This window comes from Myxocyprinus asiaticus, chromosome 36 (assembly GCF_019703515.2).
Source record: "Myxocyprinus asiaticus isolate MX2 ecotype Aquarium Trade chromosome 36, UBuf_Myxa_2, whole genome shotgun sequence".
Lineage (NCBI taxonomy): Eukaryota > Metazoa > Chordata > Actinopteri > Cypriniformes > Catostomidae > Myxocyprinus > Myxocyprinus asiaticus.
The window spans coordinates 22,802,025-22,823,149 of NC_059379.1; the positions used below are offsets into that span (position 1 = coordinate 22,802,025).

Genomic DNA, 21,125 nt, shown 5'->3' on the forward strand with positions numbered 1-21,125 from the left:
TAACCTAGTCGACTGCCTACCTAGTCAGCCCGTATTGAGTTAGAAAGCAGTATTTTTGTTATCTAGGTAGCTAACTCACTAGGGTTTAAGACTAGGCCACAGTCCGGTTGAGAGTTACCTTTATTAGCCTATGTAAGTTCAATTCTTTCAAAGCAACTGAAACAACTCTCCAAGTCAAGAGAACACTGGTGTGCAGAGGAGACATGTTCAGGGGGACGAGAAGAGAAGGACAAAGGTTGAAGTAAAGGTTGAGCCATAAAACAATCGTCCTGTGATAAATGTATCAGTCATAAAAGCAATCAGAATGAGGCACCTCTACTGTTTGTTTTCCAAGGTGGGCAAAGAGGAACATATTGTATATCATTTAGACTGGTGGTACTCGTTATAACTTGTAGTGCATAAGTTTATTATTACATGTGTGAATATCTAAGTCTACTTTCATTTAAAAAGGTTTAATTAAGATTTTTGTACTTGTTGGTAACTAGCAATTTACTAAGTAATATGTTAAATTACAATTATAGCACCTATCGTTTACAGCCTATTATAAAACATGCCGATATTTACAAAAACAGAGGATAAATGAAGAACTTTATTTTTCATTTTAACGGGTTAACAGACAACAGTACATTACAAGAGCACTCAGTAATGCCATTGTGGAAATTTACTACTCACAGTAAGTCTTGATTAATTTAATCCATGAGAGAAAGTGTCAAATAACAGGGTGGTTACTGAGATTAATCAAGTAGTTTTCGGCTAGTCATGTGATCCCAACATGGCAGCCCCCATGAGGGGACCCTCTCCGTGTAGAATAAACAGCTTTTATCCACCTTTTTCATGAACATGGAAGTTTTCCAGTGTATTTTCATTTGCATCGCAATATGTTTTTAGTGGATAATATGTTTAACATATGATGTTAAATTTCCAAATAAAAATAAAAATGTGTGGCTCCATAGTACTCATACTCAGGGTTGGGAGGGTTACTTTTGAAATGTATTCCACTACAGATTACAGAATACATGCTGTAAAATGTCATTTGTAACGTATTTCGTTGGATTACTCAAGGTCAGTAACGTATTCTAAATACTTTGGATTACTTCTTCAGTACTGGTAGATTTTTTCACTTGTTTTGACTATACAAACTCTGCCAGTACAGTCAGACAAAATACATTCTCTGAAAAACCTAAATATCTTATGCAGTGTTGTTTCTAAAACAAGATAAATCAAATTGATCTTGTTTTAAGGATTTTTAGATATTTTTACAGGAAAACAATACAAAAATTATTATCAAGAATATGATTTTTGCCCTAATATCAAAGGTCTTACTTTGATATTAGGGCAACGTGAATTTTCTTGATAAAAAATATGATCGTGCCTGGTAACATGTGCATGTAAAATGACTAGAAATAGCATTTTAGCTTAGCGTAAAGCTGACAATTTACACAAGGTTTATTTCTATTTCTTCTGCTCCAAACTTACTTCAAACTTACTTCTCTGTCTGCTCGTATGAATGTAACACATCATAAGAAAGTGTTTCACCGCTGTTCAAATGCACTTTGGATCACATCATTTATATGTATAAATGTTTTCCATGTGAAAGGACGAAATATTAAATGAAACAAATGACAATAAAATGCAAAGTAATCTCTTCAGTAATCAAAATACTTTTTGAATGTAACTATTTTCTAATTAGCAATTATTTAAATTGTAACTGTAGTGGAATACAGTTACTTATATTTAGTATTTTAAATACGTAATCCCGTTACATGTATTCCGTTACTCCCCAAGCCTGCCCATACTTCACAGACTTCAATACCTACTTTGAATTGTTATGACAGCCAACAACTGCACAGGTTGAGCTTAAACTCCCTTTACTCCAACTAACATGTAAAATGGTTGTTGTTCTCCGTATGAATTGCTAGTTTCTGTAGTTTTTACATTGTTTCTACTAATGGAGACATGAACCAGAAATTGCAGCATTCAGAATCATCAGGTTACTGATATGTCAATCTCATATGAGTGGTCATAAGTGTGCATAAGGAGTGCATCTTTTACCTACTAAATTAAACGTGCAATCAGTAAGATTTTATTCATGGCCTCTGACTTACACTGACACTAAGGGGGAATAGATGCAGCATCCTTCAAATGTAAGTTTTCAGTTACAGATGCCACAGTAGAAATTCACTTTTCACAGTAAGCAATGATTAATTGAATCCATGAGTTAAAGTGTCCAATAACAGGGTGGTGACTGAGATTAAGCAGGAGTATTTGGCTGGTCATTTTAACTTAACATGGCTGCCCCCATGAGGGGACCCTCTCCATGTAAGAGGTTACTTTTCTAAGATTACTGATATGATTGAAGTCTTCATCTCATGTGAGTGCTCATGATTTTATGCATGTTTCAAAATTGCAATTAATTCATTTACGAGTAGAACTTGTTTTAATAAGGGGAGAACATACTGAGTGCACCTTTAAATGTGACATAGGCCTACCCATTGTGTAATTTGGTATTCTTTTCCAAAAACTTTTGTGCCTGCTTCCTGCATGGTGGCGCTTCCCCTCAGTATGATTTATCATATCAAATGAAACAATGCTCTGACAGTTAATACATTTATGATTCAGTTTCAATTATAACGTCTGAGAGGAAAGTAAATCATAAGATGTCAGCAGACAAAATGATTCATATTTACTGTAAGTTTCCAGCTGTTCTCTCTTTACTATACCAAACATGCATTGTACATCATATAGACAGATTTCCCCCTTCACTGTTGCATCACATGCTTTAGCTGCTGGTTTATGAGCTAAAGGTGTGAGACCCAATGTAAAATGTATGATTAAAAAGTGTAAAATGTGTCAATGAAATTTCATTACTAGCCTGTAGGTTCTTTATTTATTGCATTCCATTTATTGTTTTCTGCACTCAAAACCTCAATAGACCTATGTGTTTTACATAACGCTTTTATGTCATGTGGTTGTGTCAGGGTTTGAGAGAAAATGCTTTTTAATGAAAAAATTACTAATGAGATCAAGACAGGAGATTCTAGGTTAATGTTGTAGGATGAAAATACTTCCAATTGTATTGTTACAGACTATGATTTTCACCAAACCACAGGTTTTTGTGTTTTCATTATGTGCTGCTCCCTCTAGTGGTCCTGCACACAGATGTCACACCCTAAAAGCCTTTGGAAAATGACTGATATACAGGTGCATCTCAGTAAATTAGAATGTCATGGAAAAGTTCATTTATTTCAGTAATTCAACTCAAATTGTGAAACTCGTGTATTAAATAAATTCAATGCACACAGACTGAAGTAGTTTAAGTCTTTGGTTCTTTTAATTGTGATGATTTTGGCTCACATTTAACAAAAACCCACCAATTCACTATCTCAACAAATTAGAATATGGTGACATGCCAATCAGCTAATCAACTCAAAACACCTGCAAAGGTTTCCTGAGCCTTCAAAATGGTCTCTCAGTTTGGTTCACTAGGCTACACAATGATGGGGAAGACTGCTGATCTGACAGTTGTCCAGAAGACAATCATTGACACCCTTCACAAGGAGGGTAAGCCACAAACATTCATTGCTAAAGAAGCTGGCTGTTCACAGAGTGCTGTATCCAAGCATGTTAACAGAAAGTTGAGTGGAAGGAAAAAGTGTGGAAGAAAAAGATGCACAACCAACCGAGAGAACCGCAGCCTTATGAGGATTGTCAAGCAAAATCGATTCAGGAATTTGGGTGAACTTCACAAGGAATGGACTGAGGCTGGGGTCAAGGGATCAAGAGCCACCACACACAGACGTGTCAAGGAATTTGGCTACAGTTGTCGTATTCCTCTTGTTAAGCCACTCCTGAACCACAGACAACGTCAGAGGCGTCTTACCTGGGCTGAGGAGAAGAAGAACTGGACTGTTGCCCAGTGGTCCAAAGTCCTCTTTTCAGATGAGAGCAAGTTTTGTATTTCATTTGGAAACCAAGGTCCTAGAGTCTGGAGGAAGGGTGGACATCTGCTGGTGTTGGTCCATTGTATTTTTTGAAAACCAAAGTCACTGCACCCCTTTACCAAGACATTTTGGAGCACTTCATGCTTCCTTCTGCTGACCAGCTTTTTAAAGATGCTGATTTCATTTTCCAGCAGGATTTGGCACCTGCCCACACTGCCAAAAGCACCAAAAGTTGGTTAAATGACCATGGTGTTGGTGTGCTTGACTGGCCAGCAAACTCACCAGACTTGAACCCCATAGAGAATCTATGGGGTATTGTCAAGAGGAAAATGAGAAACAAGAGACCAAAAAATGCAGATGAGCTGAAGGCCACTGTCAAAGAAACCTGGGCTTCCATACCACCTCAGCAGTGCCACAAACTGATCACCTCCATGCCACGCCGAATTGAGGCAGTAATTAAAGCAAAAGGAGCCCCTACCAAGTATTGAGTACATATACAGTAAATGAACATACTTTCCAGAAGGCCAACAATTCACTAAAAATGTTTTTTTTATTGGTCTTATGATGTATTCTAATTTTTTGAGATAGTGAATTGGTGGGTTTTTGTTAAATGTGAGCCAAAATCATCACGATTAAAAGAACCAAAGACTTAAACTACTTCAGTCTGTGTGCACTGAATTTATTTAATACACGAGTTTCACAATTTGAGTTGAATTACTGAAATAAATGAACTTTTCCACGACATTCTAATTTATTGAGATGCACCTGTATTTATTGTCCTCTTAATTCAGGACTTCTGCATTCACCTTTAAAGACACATACAAAAATACCACAGATTAATGGAACTCATTTGCATAATATGGAAGCTATTTATTTTAAAATATGTCACGGACAACAAAACGAGGCCTGTTTTTAATGAAAGTCTCATAAGTAGGTAAAAAAATTACTATAATTTGTTACAGCTGTGAGAAAAAGTTCATACCTTAAAAAGAGTTTAAATGTTTATGAAATTTTGAAAATAACACTGCATTAATGATCAAAGTTTTACTAGAATTATCATAACCATTGTTCTTGACAACAAAATTCATTACCATCATTTTGGGATTTGTAGCTTTCCAACAGAAAACTAATACTAGTCCTATCAATTGCAATTCAGAAATGTTAGTTTCCATTGTTGTGGATTAATTTAAATTATGAAATCAGTTTAACCTAAATTGCTTGAAAGTACACTGCACGATTAACTCAAAAGTCTCTTTACATAAAAGAAAATAAATATTACAGTTTCAAAATTGTCACAGTTATATCATATTCTGCCAATGCTACATCAAAGCTCAGTTGAATCAGATCCCAAACCTTGTTCCAAACAGACCTTTCACCAACTTCATCACTAGAGAAAACAACAGTTGCATAACCCTAATTGCTATTCCATCCCTATCCTACATATACATGACACCACTTTAAGCTTCTATATCCGCCTGCATGAGCAAATTTCTTTTGCACTACATAACCTTTAATCTTTCTTTTGCTCTGCATAACCCATTCCTTCATGTCTCCCTCCCTCTCTGGCATTTTTCTTCTGCTGGACACTGAAAGTCTGAGCTAGGAGCTGATAACTTGCCCAGACCAGGTCTCATGCTTCCTTCCAGAACTAAGGTTGGTGATGACCACATCAACGGCTTGGAATTTTATGTTCTTGGGAGGAACAGGACACACTTTGTAGGTCATCTCATCCCCCTCCACTGGCACATATTCACCTTCAATACTAGAAAAAGATAATTGTGATCATAATTCAACAAAATAATACAACACAAGATGTTAGTTAACTTTAGTTGATGCTGATAAAGAATGCCAATGAAATCCATAACGTTTTAAAAAATGATTGACTTTGGTATTAATCATGCAAAGAATGTTCTCACTTACTCTGAGATGTGAACAAATATGTCCTCTCCTCCATGGGAGGGGTGAATGAATCCATGACCTTGTGATCTTGAGAAGTTTTTGCAAATGCCTTTGAAGACAGGTCCAGATTTGGCTCTCACAGATCTGACAAAAGACCATGATAAAGAAGTTTTGGATCAACTAGCATGATGCTTCAATTAATAAAAAAAGTCAAAAATCTCTTTATCTTTAATTTAAAGTACACTAAAAAAACAACAGCTCCTTAACTGAAGTTGATTTAGTCATGGACAGTGGCTTCACGTGTTTAAAATGAGGTTTCTTAAATTAAAATTAACTGTAATCTCAATATAACGGAAACCTCAATTAGGGAAACTAATTGCTTTGAGTAAACCTAGCTAAATTAGACATGTTAAATTAACTCAGATATATTTCCGTGACTACCTAACAAGTATAGTGCATGCTAGCATGGTGATGGGAACCACTATGCTATGATTAGTATAGCAATGCACAATGAACAAAGCAATTTAAAACATTTTTAACAGTCCTCAAAACAAGCTCAAGCTTCACTCTTCACCATGATGGTAACCCCAAAACGCCAATAATAGTCTCCTCCTTTACATTATTCTTGCACAATGACACATAAAATAACACTTAATTTTAACATTTTCTCTCACTATCAAGTGCCATGCAAAGTATGCTGGGAATTAGAAATCCCCTGCCCAGTTTCAGTTAACCAAACAAAAAAATATTCATGTTGTCCCAACAAAAATAGATTAAGTACAGCTTGAAAGCATTGAAACAACTCTGTCAATTTAAGTTCACTTGATTACATGATTTTTTTTAGTAATATGAACAAGGGAGGATTCGTAAACCTGACAATGATAAAAGTTAATTTTTTGGAGTGTAACACACCAATACATGCAACATCGTTTTTTAACCAACTACCATAAAGTCAGACAAAATCAAAAATCACAGTCAACTTGGCAAAGTAACACAGTCAAGACGGGACTGTTTGCTGTTGCAGGTACTCACGCTGAATAGGTGCGTGTACGCTTGGTTGGCAGTGGGCTGAGAGGCTCCCCTGTCTTGGGCGGTTTCCTCTCCAACACATTAGTACCCTCCCTCAGGAAAGGTAATGAAAGTGAGACAGGTGTTTGTGGGCAGTGCTGCTGGGGATCAGACGTAGAGGTGCTGTCTGAATCAGCCATTAGCGTGAGGTTTACTGGAGAAGAGGACCTATGCGGTTTAAAATTCATTGGGTAAATCAGTGAGAAATAAAGACAACAATGTACTATATTATGTTTATGCATTTTACATATTAAACAGTTTATTGCTAATGTCCATGCTGCCTGATTTGAACAGCTTTGACCAGGGCCTTAGCAAGGTATTCTGGGCCCTTTGACTGTATCTTGGTCAGGGCCCCTTTCCTATTAAAAAAATACAGTTTAGAATTTGTTGTGGGGTCCCCCCCTGGACATGTGGGCCCCTAGAATCATTACCACCTTTCACCCCACGAGCTACGGCCCTGGCTTTTACTAGTGAAGAGACATTTTGATGCATGTTGTCTTCTCTGCATGCATCTGCTGCATCAGGACCATGCATATTTTATATCTTGGGCTTTTTCACCCTTTTCATTGTTTTCCAATGCACCATGTGGTTCTTCTGCCCTGTTATCTATGAGAGGCCACACATCCGGGCGCTGCAGACTACATATCAGCCTATTGACTTAGATTGAGATTAAACTGAGTGTGTGTATTATTTTTTATTATATTAATATTATTATTATGTTTTAACCTGCATTCAATAATGCAATATAAACCTTTATGACAAACGTTGAATAATTCTCAGATTTAATAGCACACAGTATGTGTTATCATAAAAGTCATGCCAAGGCATACTCCATCAAATGTAATATGTACGGATATAAAAGGATTCAGTGGAAATATAACCGGGTAGCGAGCGATGAAATTCAGTCGAAACAAGATCTTACCGTACTGTACGATATAGCGGATACCAAACTCTCGGTAAATATCGCAACCGCTGCGGGGAAAAATATCTACATAGCTACATTACAATCCAATATGAAATGCCCGAACACTACTATTCGTGGTTAAAATATTCGATTCAAGCACCCATTAAATTAGGCTACGAGACGAAAGAGAGGGACACCCCATCTACACAGTGCGCAACGCGACAAAACAAGAACGCCCCCAATATAATCAACGCTGTCTACACTGCGAACGATAGAATTGTGACGTCGACATCCAGCAACCAATCAGAACGCTCACATTATAATCATTCAAATGAGTGCATTTTTGTGGAAAATTATTATATGCCATTATTGATTGTCATGGAAACGTTATTGGTTTGATGCGTCACTAACAGTGACGTCGACCTGGGTTTATATTTTATTTTATATTAAGTTAATAGTCTACTCTATTTCAAGACCTATAATTTACAGGATACAGGGCCTAAGAGAGTGATTCTCACGAAACCTGTAAAGAAAATGTCCTGGTCCTATTTTACTTAAAATTCAAAAGAAACAAATGAGAAATTATATTTTGCATATACAAAATAAAGCCTATTTTTCATGCACATTTTATCCACCGATTCCTTTAGCACCAATTCAGTTACTGCAATGCCAAAAAAGATTGTCAACAATGAGAGATTATTTAAATTCTGAAGTATTTATACATGTGCAATGTGCTTGAGTGTCCTGAAAACAATCTGACAATGCAAACCAAATCTTAATGGTCCTAAATGTAGGCTTAATTTTTAGTTGATTTGTGGTTAAAAGAGCAATCAGCAACATTTTTGTCATCTTGGACTTACACTGACATCTTGTGGTGTGGATGCAACATCATTCAATATCAATCGTTGTTACTTATAGGTGTCATTTTAGAAATTCAATATTCAGTCAACCATGATTAATCCAAGAGTGAAAGTGTCTGATACTGAGATTAAGTGAGTAGTAGCTGGTCATGTGAATCTAACATGGCAGCACCCATGTGTGTACCCTCTCCATGTAGAATAAAACAGCTTTTATAAAGGTCACTTATATGACTGGAGTCTTCATCTCATGTGAGTGCTCATAATCTTATACATATGTTTCAAAATCACAATCTCTTTAAGAGTGAAACTTTTTTAATGAGGAAAAAATACTGATTGCGCCTTTAAATACGACCAGGACATTTCCTTTACAAGTTTCATGAGAATTTTACCACTGTTTAAATAAACAAAATTGACTTTTGGTGAAAAAAGGCAAAGGACACATCAGATTCAGTTATCAAGCCATCATAACCTGCTATAATTCTCATACACACTCGAAGGCAACCATACAATTAACTATTCTGAAATTATTTTATTCTATAACCCACTGTGACTGATCAGCATTTTTTTTCCTCAAGAACAAAAAATAAATAAAAATAAAAATAGTGGAGTTATTTAGAAAGGTGTATTTGCGGTGTGTTACAAGCAGCACAGAACTAATCATTCATACAGAGCTGCAAACACCCAGGCATGCCGGGTTACAACACAGTATTCATTGTTACAGCTGAATTGTCTAGCATTCATACAACAAAGACAAAAAGTTCATATTACAACCACAAACATGTTGAAAGCTTGTACTTTGCTTGGTATTCTGAAAACAAGTGCTAGTCTGTTGATAAGAGTGACTGATATCACCGATTTGACATGGGTACAGCTCTGTGAGGAAAAAAAATACAACCCTACAAAAAAAGGGCACTCAAATATACAGGAAAAAGTGCTCACAAGCTTGAAAGTCTGATTCCTGATCCATCTCTCGATAACTATGAGTCAAAACACTTTTGATAATACAGGAGATAATTTGATTGTTTTTTATATAAATAATCATTCAGTTTAAAACATTAAAGACTTGACCTGTTGTGCTCTCAGTACACATTTGACACATTCGATAGTTTTGGGTGGTGTGCATTGCAAGTTTGGAAATTTAGCAGACAAGTCACCCTGACTTACAGTAAAAATACCTACATGAACAATAACAGGTCAAGTTTCAAGCTTGCATGAAGAACAAAACCAATTATTATGAGTAGTTGAAAAGCTCTGTTAAAAATATCAATTTAAAAAATATGCAAGATATCAATTTATCATTCGAGCTGAATACAGGACACAAATTCACAAGCTCTCATTACAGTTCAATGTAAAATGACGAGCAAAAAGGTCAGAAATAATCATGTCTAACAGTTACCCAGACATATAGTTCAATTGCTCCATAACAAGTATGTACCTTCCAAAGCCTTCTAAAATGTTCATAGTTATCCATTCCTTAATTAACACAAAGCCAGCTTGAAATTTACAAGCACTGCAATTTAGCCCATTTCTTAACGTAATGCCTTTAATCTGTTCTGCAATGTAATCTACAGCCTGTAGAAGTTTGTGTGCTGAAATGACTTGTCTATGCAACACAGTTTTAAAAATGCATTGACTTATTACATGAGGGTGTTTAAACCTTTCATATACATACCAATCTTCCTGCTTGATACATAACCCCCTCCCAAATATATATTTAAGACCTATTCCCTCTCATTTCCGCATCTCTTTCATCCTGTTGAGTGCGGAGCCAGCCTGGAACCATTCAATCTGGGTCTCGTTGAAGGTGTGGTTTAACTCAATTGTTTCCGTGCTTCCATCAATGTGCTTGATAACGGCATTCAGTGGCTAAGGGAACACAGTAATGTAACAAATTACATAAAATGGTGACGTTTGGGTTTTTACCTTATTACAATGCATTCATCATTTAGCACACTTTAACTGCAGTGTAGGCCTGTTGCGATTATTAAATAACATTAATAAATTAATGGCCAAATGTGGGAAATGTTAGCGAATATACTGTATAAATGAACACCATGAATGGCGGGTTTGTGTGTCGTTCAGTTGAACTAAGAGTCCAAGCATCACTGCGGACGTAAACCAGCTCCTGTCCTAAAGAGCGTATGAAGAGCTCTCATGCGCGTGCTGTCAGAAGAGGCTCGCTCCAAACTCCCACGAAAATATAAACAAAAATGTCACTCGGCATGCCCTGGATTCGAACTTGCGACTCCAGGTGTGGTTGTCAGCTTCTTTACTTGCTGAGCTACATAGGCCCCCTATGTTTGTGATCTCTGAGATAGATGGTCCTTTTTCATTCCAACAAACCTTAACAGTTTATATGGGCAATAGGGGTTCTGATGTTCCGTGCACTCTGATGAAGATTACCATATAGCATATTGCATTTTTCCTCCATATCATGCAGCCCTATTTCACAGTTACATGAACCAGGATTTGCTAGTCAATTGTGGGTGGTATTAGGGGGAAGGGACAGACTCATTCTAGAGAGCAACTGATTGGAGAAATATCTGTAGAGTCGGGTCTGTTCAGAAGAGGAAGACTGAACATTTTGAAAGCATAAATCTGCTAAAAATTAACTGTCAACAGTTCAAGGACTACACTTGCACTTAGAAGACTTCTAGGTTTCTAATGAGATTTCTTGGGGGGTCTGTAATACTGACAATGAAGGTTTTTTTTTGTTGTTGCTAAGAGTATTTATAGAATAGTCTAAATCATGAGATCACAGACAGACCAAGAAAAAAGCATATTAACTAGAATGACTGTTTAACATAAACGTACCTTTCCAGGGGCAAAGCTCTGAAGACCTACGATGGAGATCTTATCATCTGGGCGGATTTTGTCGTAATCAGCAGGATCAGAGAAGGTGAGAGGCAGCAGACCCTGTTTCTTCAAGTTAGTTTCTGTTGACAGAAATAATCGATAATGGGGAAAAAAATTTGCTAAAGATGATGCTTGGCTTTAAGTGGGGGGCAAAGGTGTGTGCATTCTCTTACCATGGATTCTAGCAAAGCTCTTCACAATAATGGCCCTTCCTCCTAAATGTCTGGGCTCCAAAGCAGCGTGTTCTCTGCTGGAACCTTCACCATAGTTCTCATCTCCCACAACTACCCATGAAACATTGTGCTTCTGCAAGAGAGATTTTACAAGCAACTCAAAAACCAACAATGTAAATGCTTTGAATAACCAGAAAACATGCCATTTGAAATGACAGAGGGCTTGACAAGCACTTACTTTGTAATGACGGGCAACATCAGGCACACCACCATACTCTCCAGTCAGATGGTTACGAATTTTATTGACGGCATCATTCTCAATATTGACGGCACCAATAAGCATGTTATTGGAAATGTTATCGAGGTGACCACGGAACTTCAACCAGGGTCCAGCAGCACTGATGTGGTCTGTGGTGCACTTCCCTTTTACCTGACAAGAGGCACATTATTCAGAATAATGAATACTGGACTGGAATCTAGAACAACAAACATCCATGACTAAGACCTACAGAATACCTTGATAAGCACTTGAAGGTCCTCAAGGTCTTTTCCATTCCATTTGTCAAAGGGCTCCAGCAGTTGTAGGCGGTTGCTCTGAGGGTTAACATCCACTTTCAGGCCAGACCCGTCAGCTGGTGGGTGCTGGTAGGTGTCTTGACCCGGGTCAAAGTCACGGGCAGGAAGCTCATCTCCTGTGGGTGGTGACAATTTAAACTTCTCTCCATTAGGTGCTGTAAGGAAGTCAGTCTCAGGGTTGAACTTCAGTGTGCCTGCAATGGCAAGGGCTGTGACAATCTGTAAGATAAAAAGGAAAACCATAAGTACACTGGCATGGTTTTACAAAATTGCACAGAATTGGAAACGACATTCAGAGAGGGTATGGCATACAGTTGTGCTCAAAAGTTTGCATACCCTGGCAGAAATTGTGAAATTTTGGCATTGATTTTGAAAATATGACTGATCATGCAAAAAATATTTTATTTAAGGATAGTGATCATATGAAGCCATTATCACATAGTTGTTTGGCTCCTTTTCAAATCATAATGATAACAGAAAAATCACCCAAATGGCCCTGATCAAAAGTTTACATACCCTTGAATATTTGGCCTTGTTACAGACACACAAGGTGACACACACAGGTTTAAACGGCAATTAAAGGTTAATTTCCCACACCTGTGGCTTTTTAAATTGTAATTAGTGTCTGTGTATAAATAGTCAATGAGTTTGTTAGCTTTCATGTGGATGCACTGAGCAGGCTAGATACTGAGCCATGGGGAGCAGAAAAGAACTGTCAAAAGACCTGCGTAACAAGGTAATGGAACTTTATAAAGATGAAAAAGGATATAAAAAGATATCCAAAGCCTTGAAAATGCCAGTCAGTAATGTTCAATCACTTAAGTAGTGGAAAATTTGGGGATCTCTTGATACCAAATCAAGGTCAGGTAGACCAAGAAAGATTTCAGTCACAACTGCCAAAAGATTTGTTCGGGATACAAAGAAAAACCCACAGGTAACCTCAGGAGAAATACAGGCTGCTCTGGAAAAAGATGGTGTGGTTGTTTCAAGGAGCACAATATGACGATACTTGAACAAAAATGAGCTGCATGGTCGAGTTGCCAGAAAGAAGCCTTTACTGTGCCAATGCCACAAAAAAGCCCGGTTACAATATGCCCGACAACACCTTGACACGCCTCACAGCTTCTGGCACACTGTAATTTGGAGTAACGAGACCAAAATAGAGCTTTATGGTCACAACCATAAGCGCTATGTTTGGAGAGGGATGCTTCCACACTGTGAAGCATGGTGGTGGCTCACTGATGATTTAGGGGTGTGTGAGCTCTAAAGGCACGGGGAATCTTGTGAAAATTGATGGCAAGATGAATGCAGCATGTTATCAGAAAATACTGACAAACAATTTGCATTCTTCTGCACGAAAGCTGCGCATGGGATGCTCTTGGACTTTCCAGCACGACAATGACCCTAAGCACAAGGCCAAGTTGACCCTCCAGTGGTTACAGCAGAAAAGGGTATGCAGACTTTTGAACAGGGGTCATTTCATTTTTTTTTTTGTTGCCATGTTTTGTTTTATGATTGTGCCATTGTTATAACCTACAGTTGAATATGAATCCCATAAGAAATAAAAGAAATGTGTTTTGCCTGCTCACTCATGTTTTCTTTAAAAATGGTACATACATTACCAATTCTCCAAGGGTATGCAAACTTTTGAGCACAACTGTATTTGTACATAGTCAAGAGTAAAGTACCTCTGGGGAGGTGACAAAAGCATGAGTGGCCGGGTTAGCGTCATTTCTAGCGGTGAAGTTTCTGTTGAATGATGTGACAATAGTGTTCTTCTCTCCCTTCTTAACGTCACGTCTGCAAAAAAGATTTTATTGGGTTGTATATTATATGGTTTATTACACAGCTCTCTGTAATACTTGATTCTGATTGGTTCATCAAAGCATTCTGCCATCAAATAAACTGCATAACTGACCGGTGTCCCAATTGGCAACCGATGTCCAACATAGCTGTGCTAGTCTCATGACTATGGTTTCCCTTTGTGGCCCATTCTTACTTAAAATAATTTCAACTCATATGCTGATTCATTTATTTTGCATATATTTGGAAAACAGTTGTGTAATGGAATAAGGTACAGTCAGCAGGAGTTTATTTTTGTAATTACCCACTGACTGTACATTATCTTTTGCATATTACTTTGTTAAACATTCCCCTCTCTCTCTCTCTCTCTCTCTCACACACACACACACACACACAAACTCAGAATACATGTTGACAAACACACAAATCTTATGGATTAAAAAGGACAAATACTTTACCTGTCCCACTGACCAATACAGGGCCCACAGGCATTAGCCAGGACAACGCCACCAACATCCCTCAAGACTTTAGCCTGAAGGCAAAGATACATATTCCATTTTTAGGCCAAAAGCAGACAGAAGAAATATTTTGGATGCATGATCTACTATAAAATCAGCAATGAGATCTTTCTCAACTTGGTTATTTCAACAAATCAGAAATCCCAAGGCTAAACAACTCACATAGCCATCTCTCTCAATCGTGGCACGAATCTGCTCAGACCCAGGTGTGACTGTGAATTGGGCTTTGCACTTGAGTCCTTTGTCCAGTGCCTGTTTAGCCAAGGAGGCAGCTCTGCCCATATCTTCATAACTGGAGTTGGTGCAGCTTCCAATCAGACCTGAAATGTTTAGGTAGTGTGAGCATGATCACTAGAAGGAAACACTGAAGTGACTAACGACCTTAAAAAATAAAATAATGGACTATAAATTTGGAAGATACTAAATCACTGACCAACTTTAACATCCAGGGGCCAGCCATTCTTCTCAGCGACAGAGCCAATGTCTGAAACAGGATGGGCCAGGTCAGGAGTAAATGGACCATTGATGTGAGGCTTCAACTATTAGGGATTTTAAAAACATAATTAATCATTAGAGAACTTGCAATATTTTAGCCCATTAACTCCATCATAGTTACTCCTGACTGTAGGATACAAACAATGTAACTAGGACTGGATAAAAATTTCGATTTGCCAATGCATCGTGGTCTTCATGTGAATGATCTCAATTCTTAAATCCCAAGATTGATCTTTTACTCTATGCACAACCCTCTATTAAAATAAGAAAATCGCTCGCATTTGCAACCATATTTTGCACTATGTGACTAAAAATATCTATGATAACCCACTGGCTGTTAAATGTTCAGATTTCACTCTCAAATGATTGTGTAGTATAGTGGTGAAGTATCCAGCAGCGAGATCCTTTCACTGCGTGTTGAGAGTAAAAGTTTGGTTTGACTCATTCTGTGTCCAAAGACGAGAGCCTCGCAATCCATTTGTCATTGAATAATGTCTCTTTTATACCCTTTGTTCTTTACCATCAGCTGTTATCCAAAAAAAAAAAAAAAAAAAAAACAATCATTTACAGATGCTCTTTCCAGAACTGTCAGTTTTCTTAAAGAGACAGTACCAGGATTTAGCATGTTTTTAACAAATCAATGTCAATACTTGTAAAATACTTAGTACAAATTATGCAATTAAACAAACATGTAACAAAATATAATACATGCAATATAATAATCACATATTGATGGAATACATGGATTTATTCATTTTCAAAATTCTAAAATGTGAACCAAAATGATGAAAAACTAATAAAATAAATAGTAAAATGTATATTTGCATAATGTAGACAGTTAGAATGTCCCCTGTATAATTAACAGCATTAGCTGGGAGAGAGTTTCTTTCATATTCAAGGAAATTAGACATTTTAACTAAAATATACACATATGTATCGAAATCCAAATCGAAAGCTTGTGGATCGGAATCGGGAAATCTGTATCAAAACCCAGACCCAGGGGGCCTGGGTAGCTCAGTGGTAAAAGACGCTGGCTACCACCCCTGGAGTTCGCTAGTTCGAATCCCAGGGTGTGCTGAGTGACTCCAGCCAAGTCTCCTAAGCAATCAAATTGGCCCGGCTGCTAGGGAGGGTAGAGTCACATGGGTAACCTCCTCGTGGTCGCTATAATGTGGTTTATTCTCGGTGGGGCGCATGGTGAGTTGAGCGCAGATGCCGCGGTGGATGGTGTGAAGCCTCCACACACGCTATGTCTCCGTGGCAACACGCTCAACAAGCCACATGATAAGATGCGCGGGTTGATGGTCTCAGATGCAGAGGCAACTGGGATTCATCCTCCGCCACCCGGATTGACGCGAATCACTACGCGACCACGAGAACTTAAAGCGCACTGGGAATTGGGCATTCCAAATTGGGTGAAAAAAAATAAATAATAAAAAAAAAAAAAAAAGACCCAAACCATAATTCAAATGCTCTTGCCTCACTCAGATTGATCTCGATCAATTGGTCGTAATGACAGCCAGAATCAGGTACCAGCAGGTCTTGGTTCTCATCTGCTGCAGCAGCAATTTCTGCCAAACGAGGGAAAAGTGGGATGAGAACATTAAAAAAAAAATAGCTAAATAATCTATCAATTAATCAGAGTCTAATCGCTGCTGCTTACCTTTACGTCCAGTTTTCTCCAAGTATGTTTTCATACGGTGGTTGTAAGGGAACACAGAGGTGGTAGCTCCAATTTCAGCACCCATATTACAGATGGTGGCCATACCTTATTAGACATCCCAAACACATGCAAATCTTCAGTGTTTAGAAAGTTTGAGGGACTGCTAACACACCGACTGAACAAAAACATTGGTAGTTACTAAGCTAGTTTTTACCTGTGCAGGAGATAGAGTCCACACCAGGGCCATGATACTCCACGATGGCACCAGTGCCACCCTTCACAGTTAAAATACCAGCCACTTTAAGGATGACATCTTTTGGTGAGGTCCAGCCAGACAATGAGCCTGTCAGTTTCACACCAATGACCTGGAAAAGCGATAACCTGTAAATAAACCCTGACAATTGCAGACATATATAAGAGTAAAATTAAATGTGACAGTTCTTGATTATTAAACTAGCAGCTCACGTTTGGACACTTCAGTTCCCAGGGGATTCCTGCCATGACATCAACAGCATCAGCCCCACCAACTCCAATGCAGATGCAGCCCAGGCCACCGCCATTAGGAGTGTGCGAGTCTGTACCAATCAACATGACTCCAGGGTATGCATAGTTCTCCAAGATAATCTGAGAAAACATCAAACAGGATCTATACGGTTTGCCTATAAAAACATACTGTGAAGATTTCCAACATGAAAAAAAAAAAAAATCATTGACCATAATATAACAGGGAGAAAAAAAAAAAAAAAGTTCAAGGAGATAACAGAATCTGTCAAGGATGCTGTATCTTTTTACCTGATGGATGATCCCAGAACCAGGTTTCCAAAAGCCAACACCGTATTTAGCCCCAGCACTAGCGAGGAAACTGTAAACCTCTTGATTCACTTCCTGGTTCACAGCAGGGGAAGGGAATCAAACATTCTGTCATTGACTAGTAAAACTGACTTTTGCATATGCAGAACATCTTTCAAGCACAATTTTGAAATTAACTGATCAGTCAGGAATATCCAGAACCATTACTTGTGCTTTTTCTGTGTCTCGTTTTACATGTTGACTATGATGCTCATAATGCAACATATATGGCCCTTTTCACCTTTGCTCTTTGAAGATCTTGGACTCCACCAGTCTGGGCCTCGATAAGATGGTCACAATGGATGGTGGATGGCACTGCTACATTGGGAAGTCCACTGCTGATGAACTGCAGCATGGCCATCTGTGCTGTTGCATCCTGCATAGCAACTCGGTCTGGACGCAGACGCAAGTATGTGCGACCTCGAACAATTTCCTGTCCAGCGGGGTCATCCAGATGGCCATAGACAATCTTCTCTGACAGGGTGAGTGGACGATTGAGTCTGGTAGACGCAAAGGAGACAGAATTCACATGTTAAGTACATATAAATTGATTTGATCAATAGAGGTAGACCAATAGTTGCATTTTGAAATTATCTGCAAAAATCTATGCCGATAGTTTTTTTTATTTCTCTGTTCCTCTGTGGCCAGCACTGGGGGATTCTACAGTATAACAGCGGCCTTTAGAGGTGAAATAAAAACCAATCACTGACACCTCGTAGGGATTTGCTGTATCTAAATCTTTTATCATTGACAATATTCATCCATATTTTTATCCTCACTTTAAATGCATATTTTGTTAATTTGATTACATAATCACGTGTTCTAAATTGAAGCGAAAAATTTCACTTTATGGAAATGTGCCCCTTCAACACATACATTGTGTCTCCAACTTCATATCTTGTGAATAATAATAATGTTATTCCTCTTTAAACTTTATCTGTTAAAATATATACACACAAATCCCTTCATCTGGTGAATATAGGCTATATAAAGCTTAATATGGTAAATACAGATAATTGTAAGGGAGCCAAGCCTCCATTTCAAAATAAGAGTCCATGGTCATTTTGAATTGAATATTTAAAAGTCCCACGTTATACACCAACTCTTTACCATTTTTTTCTGGTCATTATTGGGATTTTGGTTGCACAATAAACTGCATTAAAGATTGTATTTATTGTGGAGTCTTGTAGCCTTTATGTCTGTGCCCATCATAGTAAGGGAAGACTTACTAAGACTTTTTTTTTTTTTACATTCTATAAATTGATAAAAAAACAACAACGATCAGCCAATTAATCGGTTTTCTGCCTTTTCCAAAATTATCGATCGACCTCTAGGCTTAATATTTACCAAAGACTTTACTTGAAATAAGCACAAGGGGATATATATTCTCTTAACACTAGGTAAATGTAGAAAAAAAATTATTATTAATTATTTTTCTGTAAAAGTAACAAGTAAACTTAGACCGTAAAAAGAGTGTAAAATACTGTAAGGCCTTCTGACCTTTTGCGGACAATGTCAATACTTGAGCGAAGACTGTCATAGTTGATGTAAGAGTTTGGCTCAAACCGGCTCATGGACACTTTGGCCTTTGCGTTGAGAGCTGCCGCCACATGTAGGCGTCGGGCACCCTGCCCCAGAGCAAGCTGAAAAACAAACAGAAAATAATTTTACAAATTGCTGGAACACAAAAAAAAAAAATAACATGGTAACAAATTGTTAAATAGAGTAAATAAATAGTTTAAGAGAATATCAACCCGGGATCTTCAGTATTACATTAAAGGTGCACACAGTAAGATTTTAAATTTGTCATCTTGGACTTGCATTGACACCTAGGGACATGGATGCAGCATCATTCAAAATCAATAGTTTTCAGTTACAGATGCTATTGGAGAAAATCACCATTCACAGTCAGCCATGATTTATGTACCCTTTTAACACTTCTGGGTTTTGGAACGCAGAAGTAATCGATTGCAGAGTAAACTTTGATAGTGGTGAATGGGAGACCAATGCAAATATAATTTTTGCTTACCCGTTTACTCCAACAAAAAAAGAAAAACACCACTATTACATTTCCACAACTTTCAAAATGAAGTAAAAAATTAAAGTGATGGATTACGATAGTCTGTCAGAAAGCTGTATTAGAAACCTCACTGCATCTGTGGTAACTTGTTTTTTTAAACTAATTCCAGCGTAATATAATACAAAGTATAATGTTATAAATTTACTCTAAATAATAAAAATAAAAAAATAAAAAATAAAAACGTTTGCTAGATTTATGCTGCTAAATAAGACGGAAACACATCAGGGTCCATTTAATCAATGAGTGAAAGTGTCCAATAACGGCTGTTACTGATATTAAGTGAGTAGTATTCGGCTGGTCATGTGACTGTAACATGGCAGCCCCCATAAGGAGACCCTCTCCTTGTAGAATAAAACAGCTTTTATGAGGTTATTTATATGAGTCTTCATCTCATGTGAGTACTCATGATTTCATACATATATTTCAAACTTACTATTCATTCCTTTAGAAGTAAAAATTTTTAATAAGGAAAAATTACTGAGTGCACCTTTAAATGTAGCTTTGACAACGATTCACTTATCGAAAAAGAAGAAAAACATCAACACGGTTTATCAGTGTAATTCATAATAGAAAAATATCACAGCTGCTCACTTTCGTCAATATGAACAAACCTCGGGTGTGATACTGTGATATGCTATTTCAGAAACCTATATAATGCTTGATGTTTAAAATAAATCACTGCGGCATTTACAAGTAGCTGTCCTGTTAGTTGATCTACATCGTCAGCGCCGTTATCCTCGTTGCGATGCTTTCAACCTTGTGTTCACCTTGCGACTAAAACCAACCCAGACATGAAAAATCTACAATACGTGTATCATAAAAGCAGCAACTCGCATTTCTGACTCCGTGCTTTTGTTGTCTTGTATGAAACCCCAATAAATAAAGAATATACACCATCCGTTAGGCGCAGTAGCTCTTTGCAGACATCCTCGGGCACCGTGACCTGTGAAGACTTCACGGGCAGCTTTCAGAGTGAAAAGAGTCGATTAACTTTATGTGTGTGCCTCCAAATTACAAACACAGCTCTGGCTGGCACTAACGATAGAAATTAATCAAAATCATACATGCTGACAATCTGAAAAGTAAATTTTCGTGTACCTGAAGCCGAGCGACGGTTAAGCAGTACGTTGCCATTTTGTTCACTGACAAAGATGTGACGCCAGGAAATCACGTGCGGGTTTAAGAACTCATTGTCTTGGAAGGATGTTGAAATGTTTCGGTCTGATTGTATCTACATGTATTTCTAATTAATTTATAAGAAAGAAAAAAACACATCAACAAACACGAAGGATATATTTTATTGTTGTTTCTGGTAATGTATTTACCAGACGTTCATCTCTTACTTTGAGGACCTTGTCTAAAAAAAAAAAAAAAAAAAAATCTAACATGTCCTAAACCTGATTTATTTATTTGCCTATTTGATTTCTTATCAGCTACCCT

General features: G+C 37.7%; 2 protein-coding genes across 4 annotated transcripts; both read right to left on the bottom strand.

Annotated features, from left to right (window-relative positions):
* Positions 1-4,777: 4,777 nt before the first annotated feature.
* Positions 4,778-8,050, bottom strand: LOC127426978 (cold shock domain-containing protein C2-like). 2 transcript variants are annotated; one of them, XM_051674219.1, is made up of 4 exons: positions 7,831-8,050; positions 6,873-7,076; positions 5,862-5,984; positions 4,778-5,703 (listed from the first exon to the last, which is right to left on the bottom strand). In XM_051674219.1, exons 2-4 carry the CDS (start codon positions 7,046-7,048, stop codon positions 5,541-5,543), a joined length of 462 nt encoding a protein of 153 aa, XP_051530179.1. In that variant the 5' UTR covers positions 7,049-7,076; positions 7,831-8,050; the 3' UTR covers positions 4,778-5,540. The 2 variants fall into 2 exon arrangements, with proteins under 2 accessions (XP_051530179.1, XP_051530178.1); XM_051674218.1 differs by having other exon boundaries at positions 6,873-8,050.
* Positions 8,051-9,118: 1,068 nt separating this feature from the next.
* On the bottom strand, positions 9,119-20,869 carry aco2 (aconitase 2, mitochondrial). Of its 2 annotated transcripts, none has more exons than XM_051674717.1 (17): positions 20,784-20,869; positions 19,106-19,248; positions 17,847-18,105; positions 17,549-17,641; positions 17,222-17,380; positions 16,971-17,121; positions 16,757-16,861; positions 16,573-16,664; positions 15,032-15,137; positions 14,761-14,918; positions 14,539-14,612; positions 13,966-14,077; positions 12,218-12,496; positions 11,940-12,131; positions 11,702-11,834; positions 11,487-11,608; positions 9,119-10,538 (listed from the first exon to the last, which is right to left on the bottom strand). In XM_051674717.1, exons 1-17 carry the CDS (start codon positions 20,817-20,819, stop codon positions 10,404-10,406), a joined length of 2,349 nt encoding a protein of 782 aa, XP_051530677.1. In that variant the 5' UTR covers positions 20,820-20,869; the 3' UTR covers positions 9,119-10,403. The 2 variants fall into 2 exon arrangements, with proteins under 2 accessions (XP_051530677.1, XP_051530678.1); XM_051674718.1 differs by lacking the exon at positions 20,784-20,869 and adding an exon at positions 20,580-20,718.
* Positions 20,870-21,125: the final 256 nt, after the last annotated feature.

Bases quoted from the DNA above. Each gene is read 5' to 3' on its own strand.
- LOC127426978 (XM_051674218.1), bottom strand. From the start codon at position 7,150: ATGCATAAACATAATATAGTACATTGTTGTCTTTATTTCTCACTGATT. The intron at 5,985-6,872 runs GTGAGTACCTGC...GTCTTTTGTCAG, and splicing joins CGTACACGCACCTATTCAGC to ATCTGTGAGAGCCAAATCTG. The intron at 5,704-5,861 runs GTAAGTGAGAAC...ATCTTTTTCTAG, and splicing joins ATATTTGTTCACATCTCAGA to TATTGAAGGTGAATATGTGC.
- aco2 (XM_051674717.1), bottom strand. From the start codon at position 20,819: ATGGCAACGTACTGCTTAACCGTCGCTCGGCTTCAG. The intron at 17,122-17,221 runs GTGAGCTGCTAG...TCGCTTTTCCAG, and splicing joins GGGAACTGAAGTGTCCAAAC to GTCATTGGTGTGAAACTGAC. The intron at 12,132-12,217 runs GTATTCTGTAGG...GCCTCTTGTCAG, and splicing joins ACCTTCAAGTGCTTATCAAG to GTAAAAGGGAAGTGCACCAC.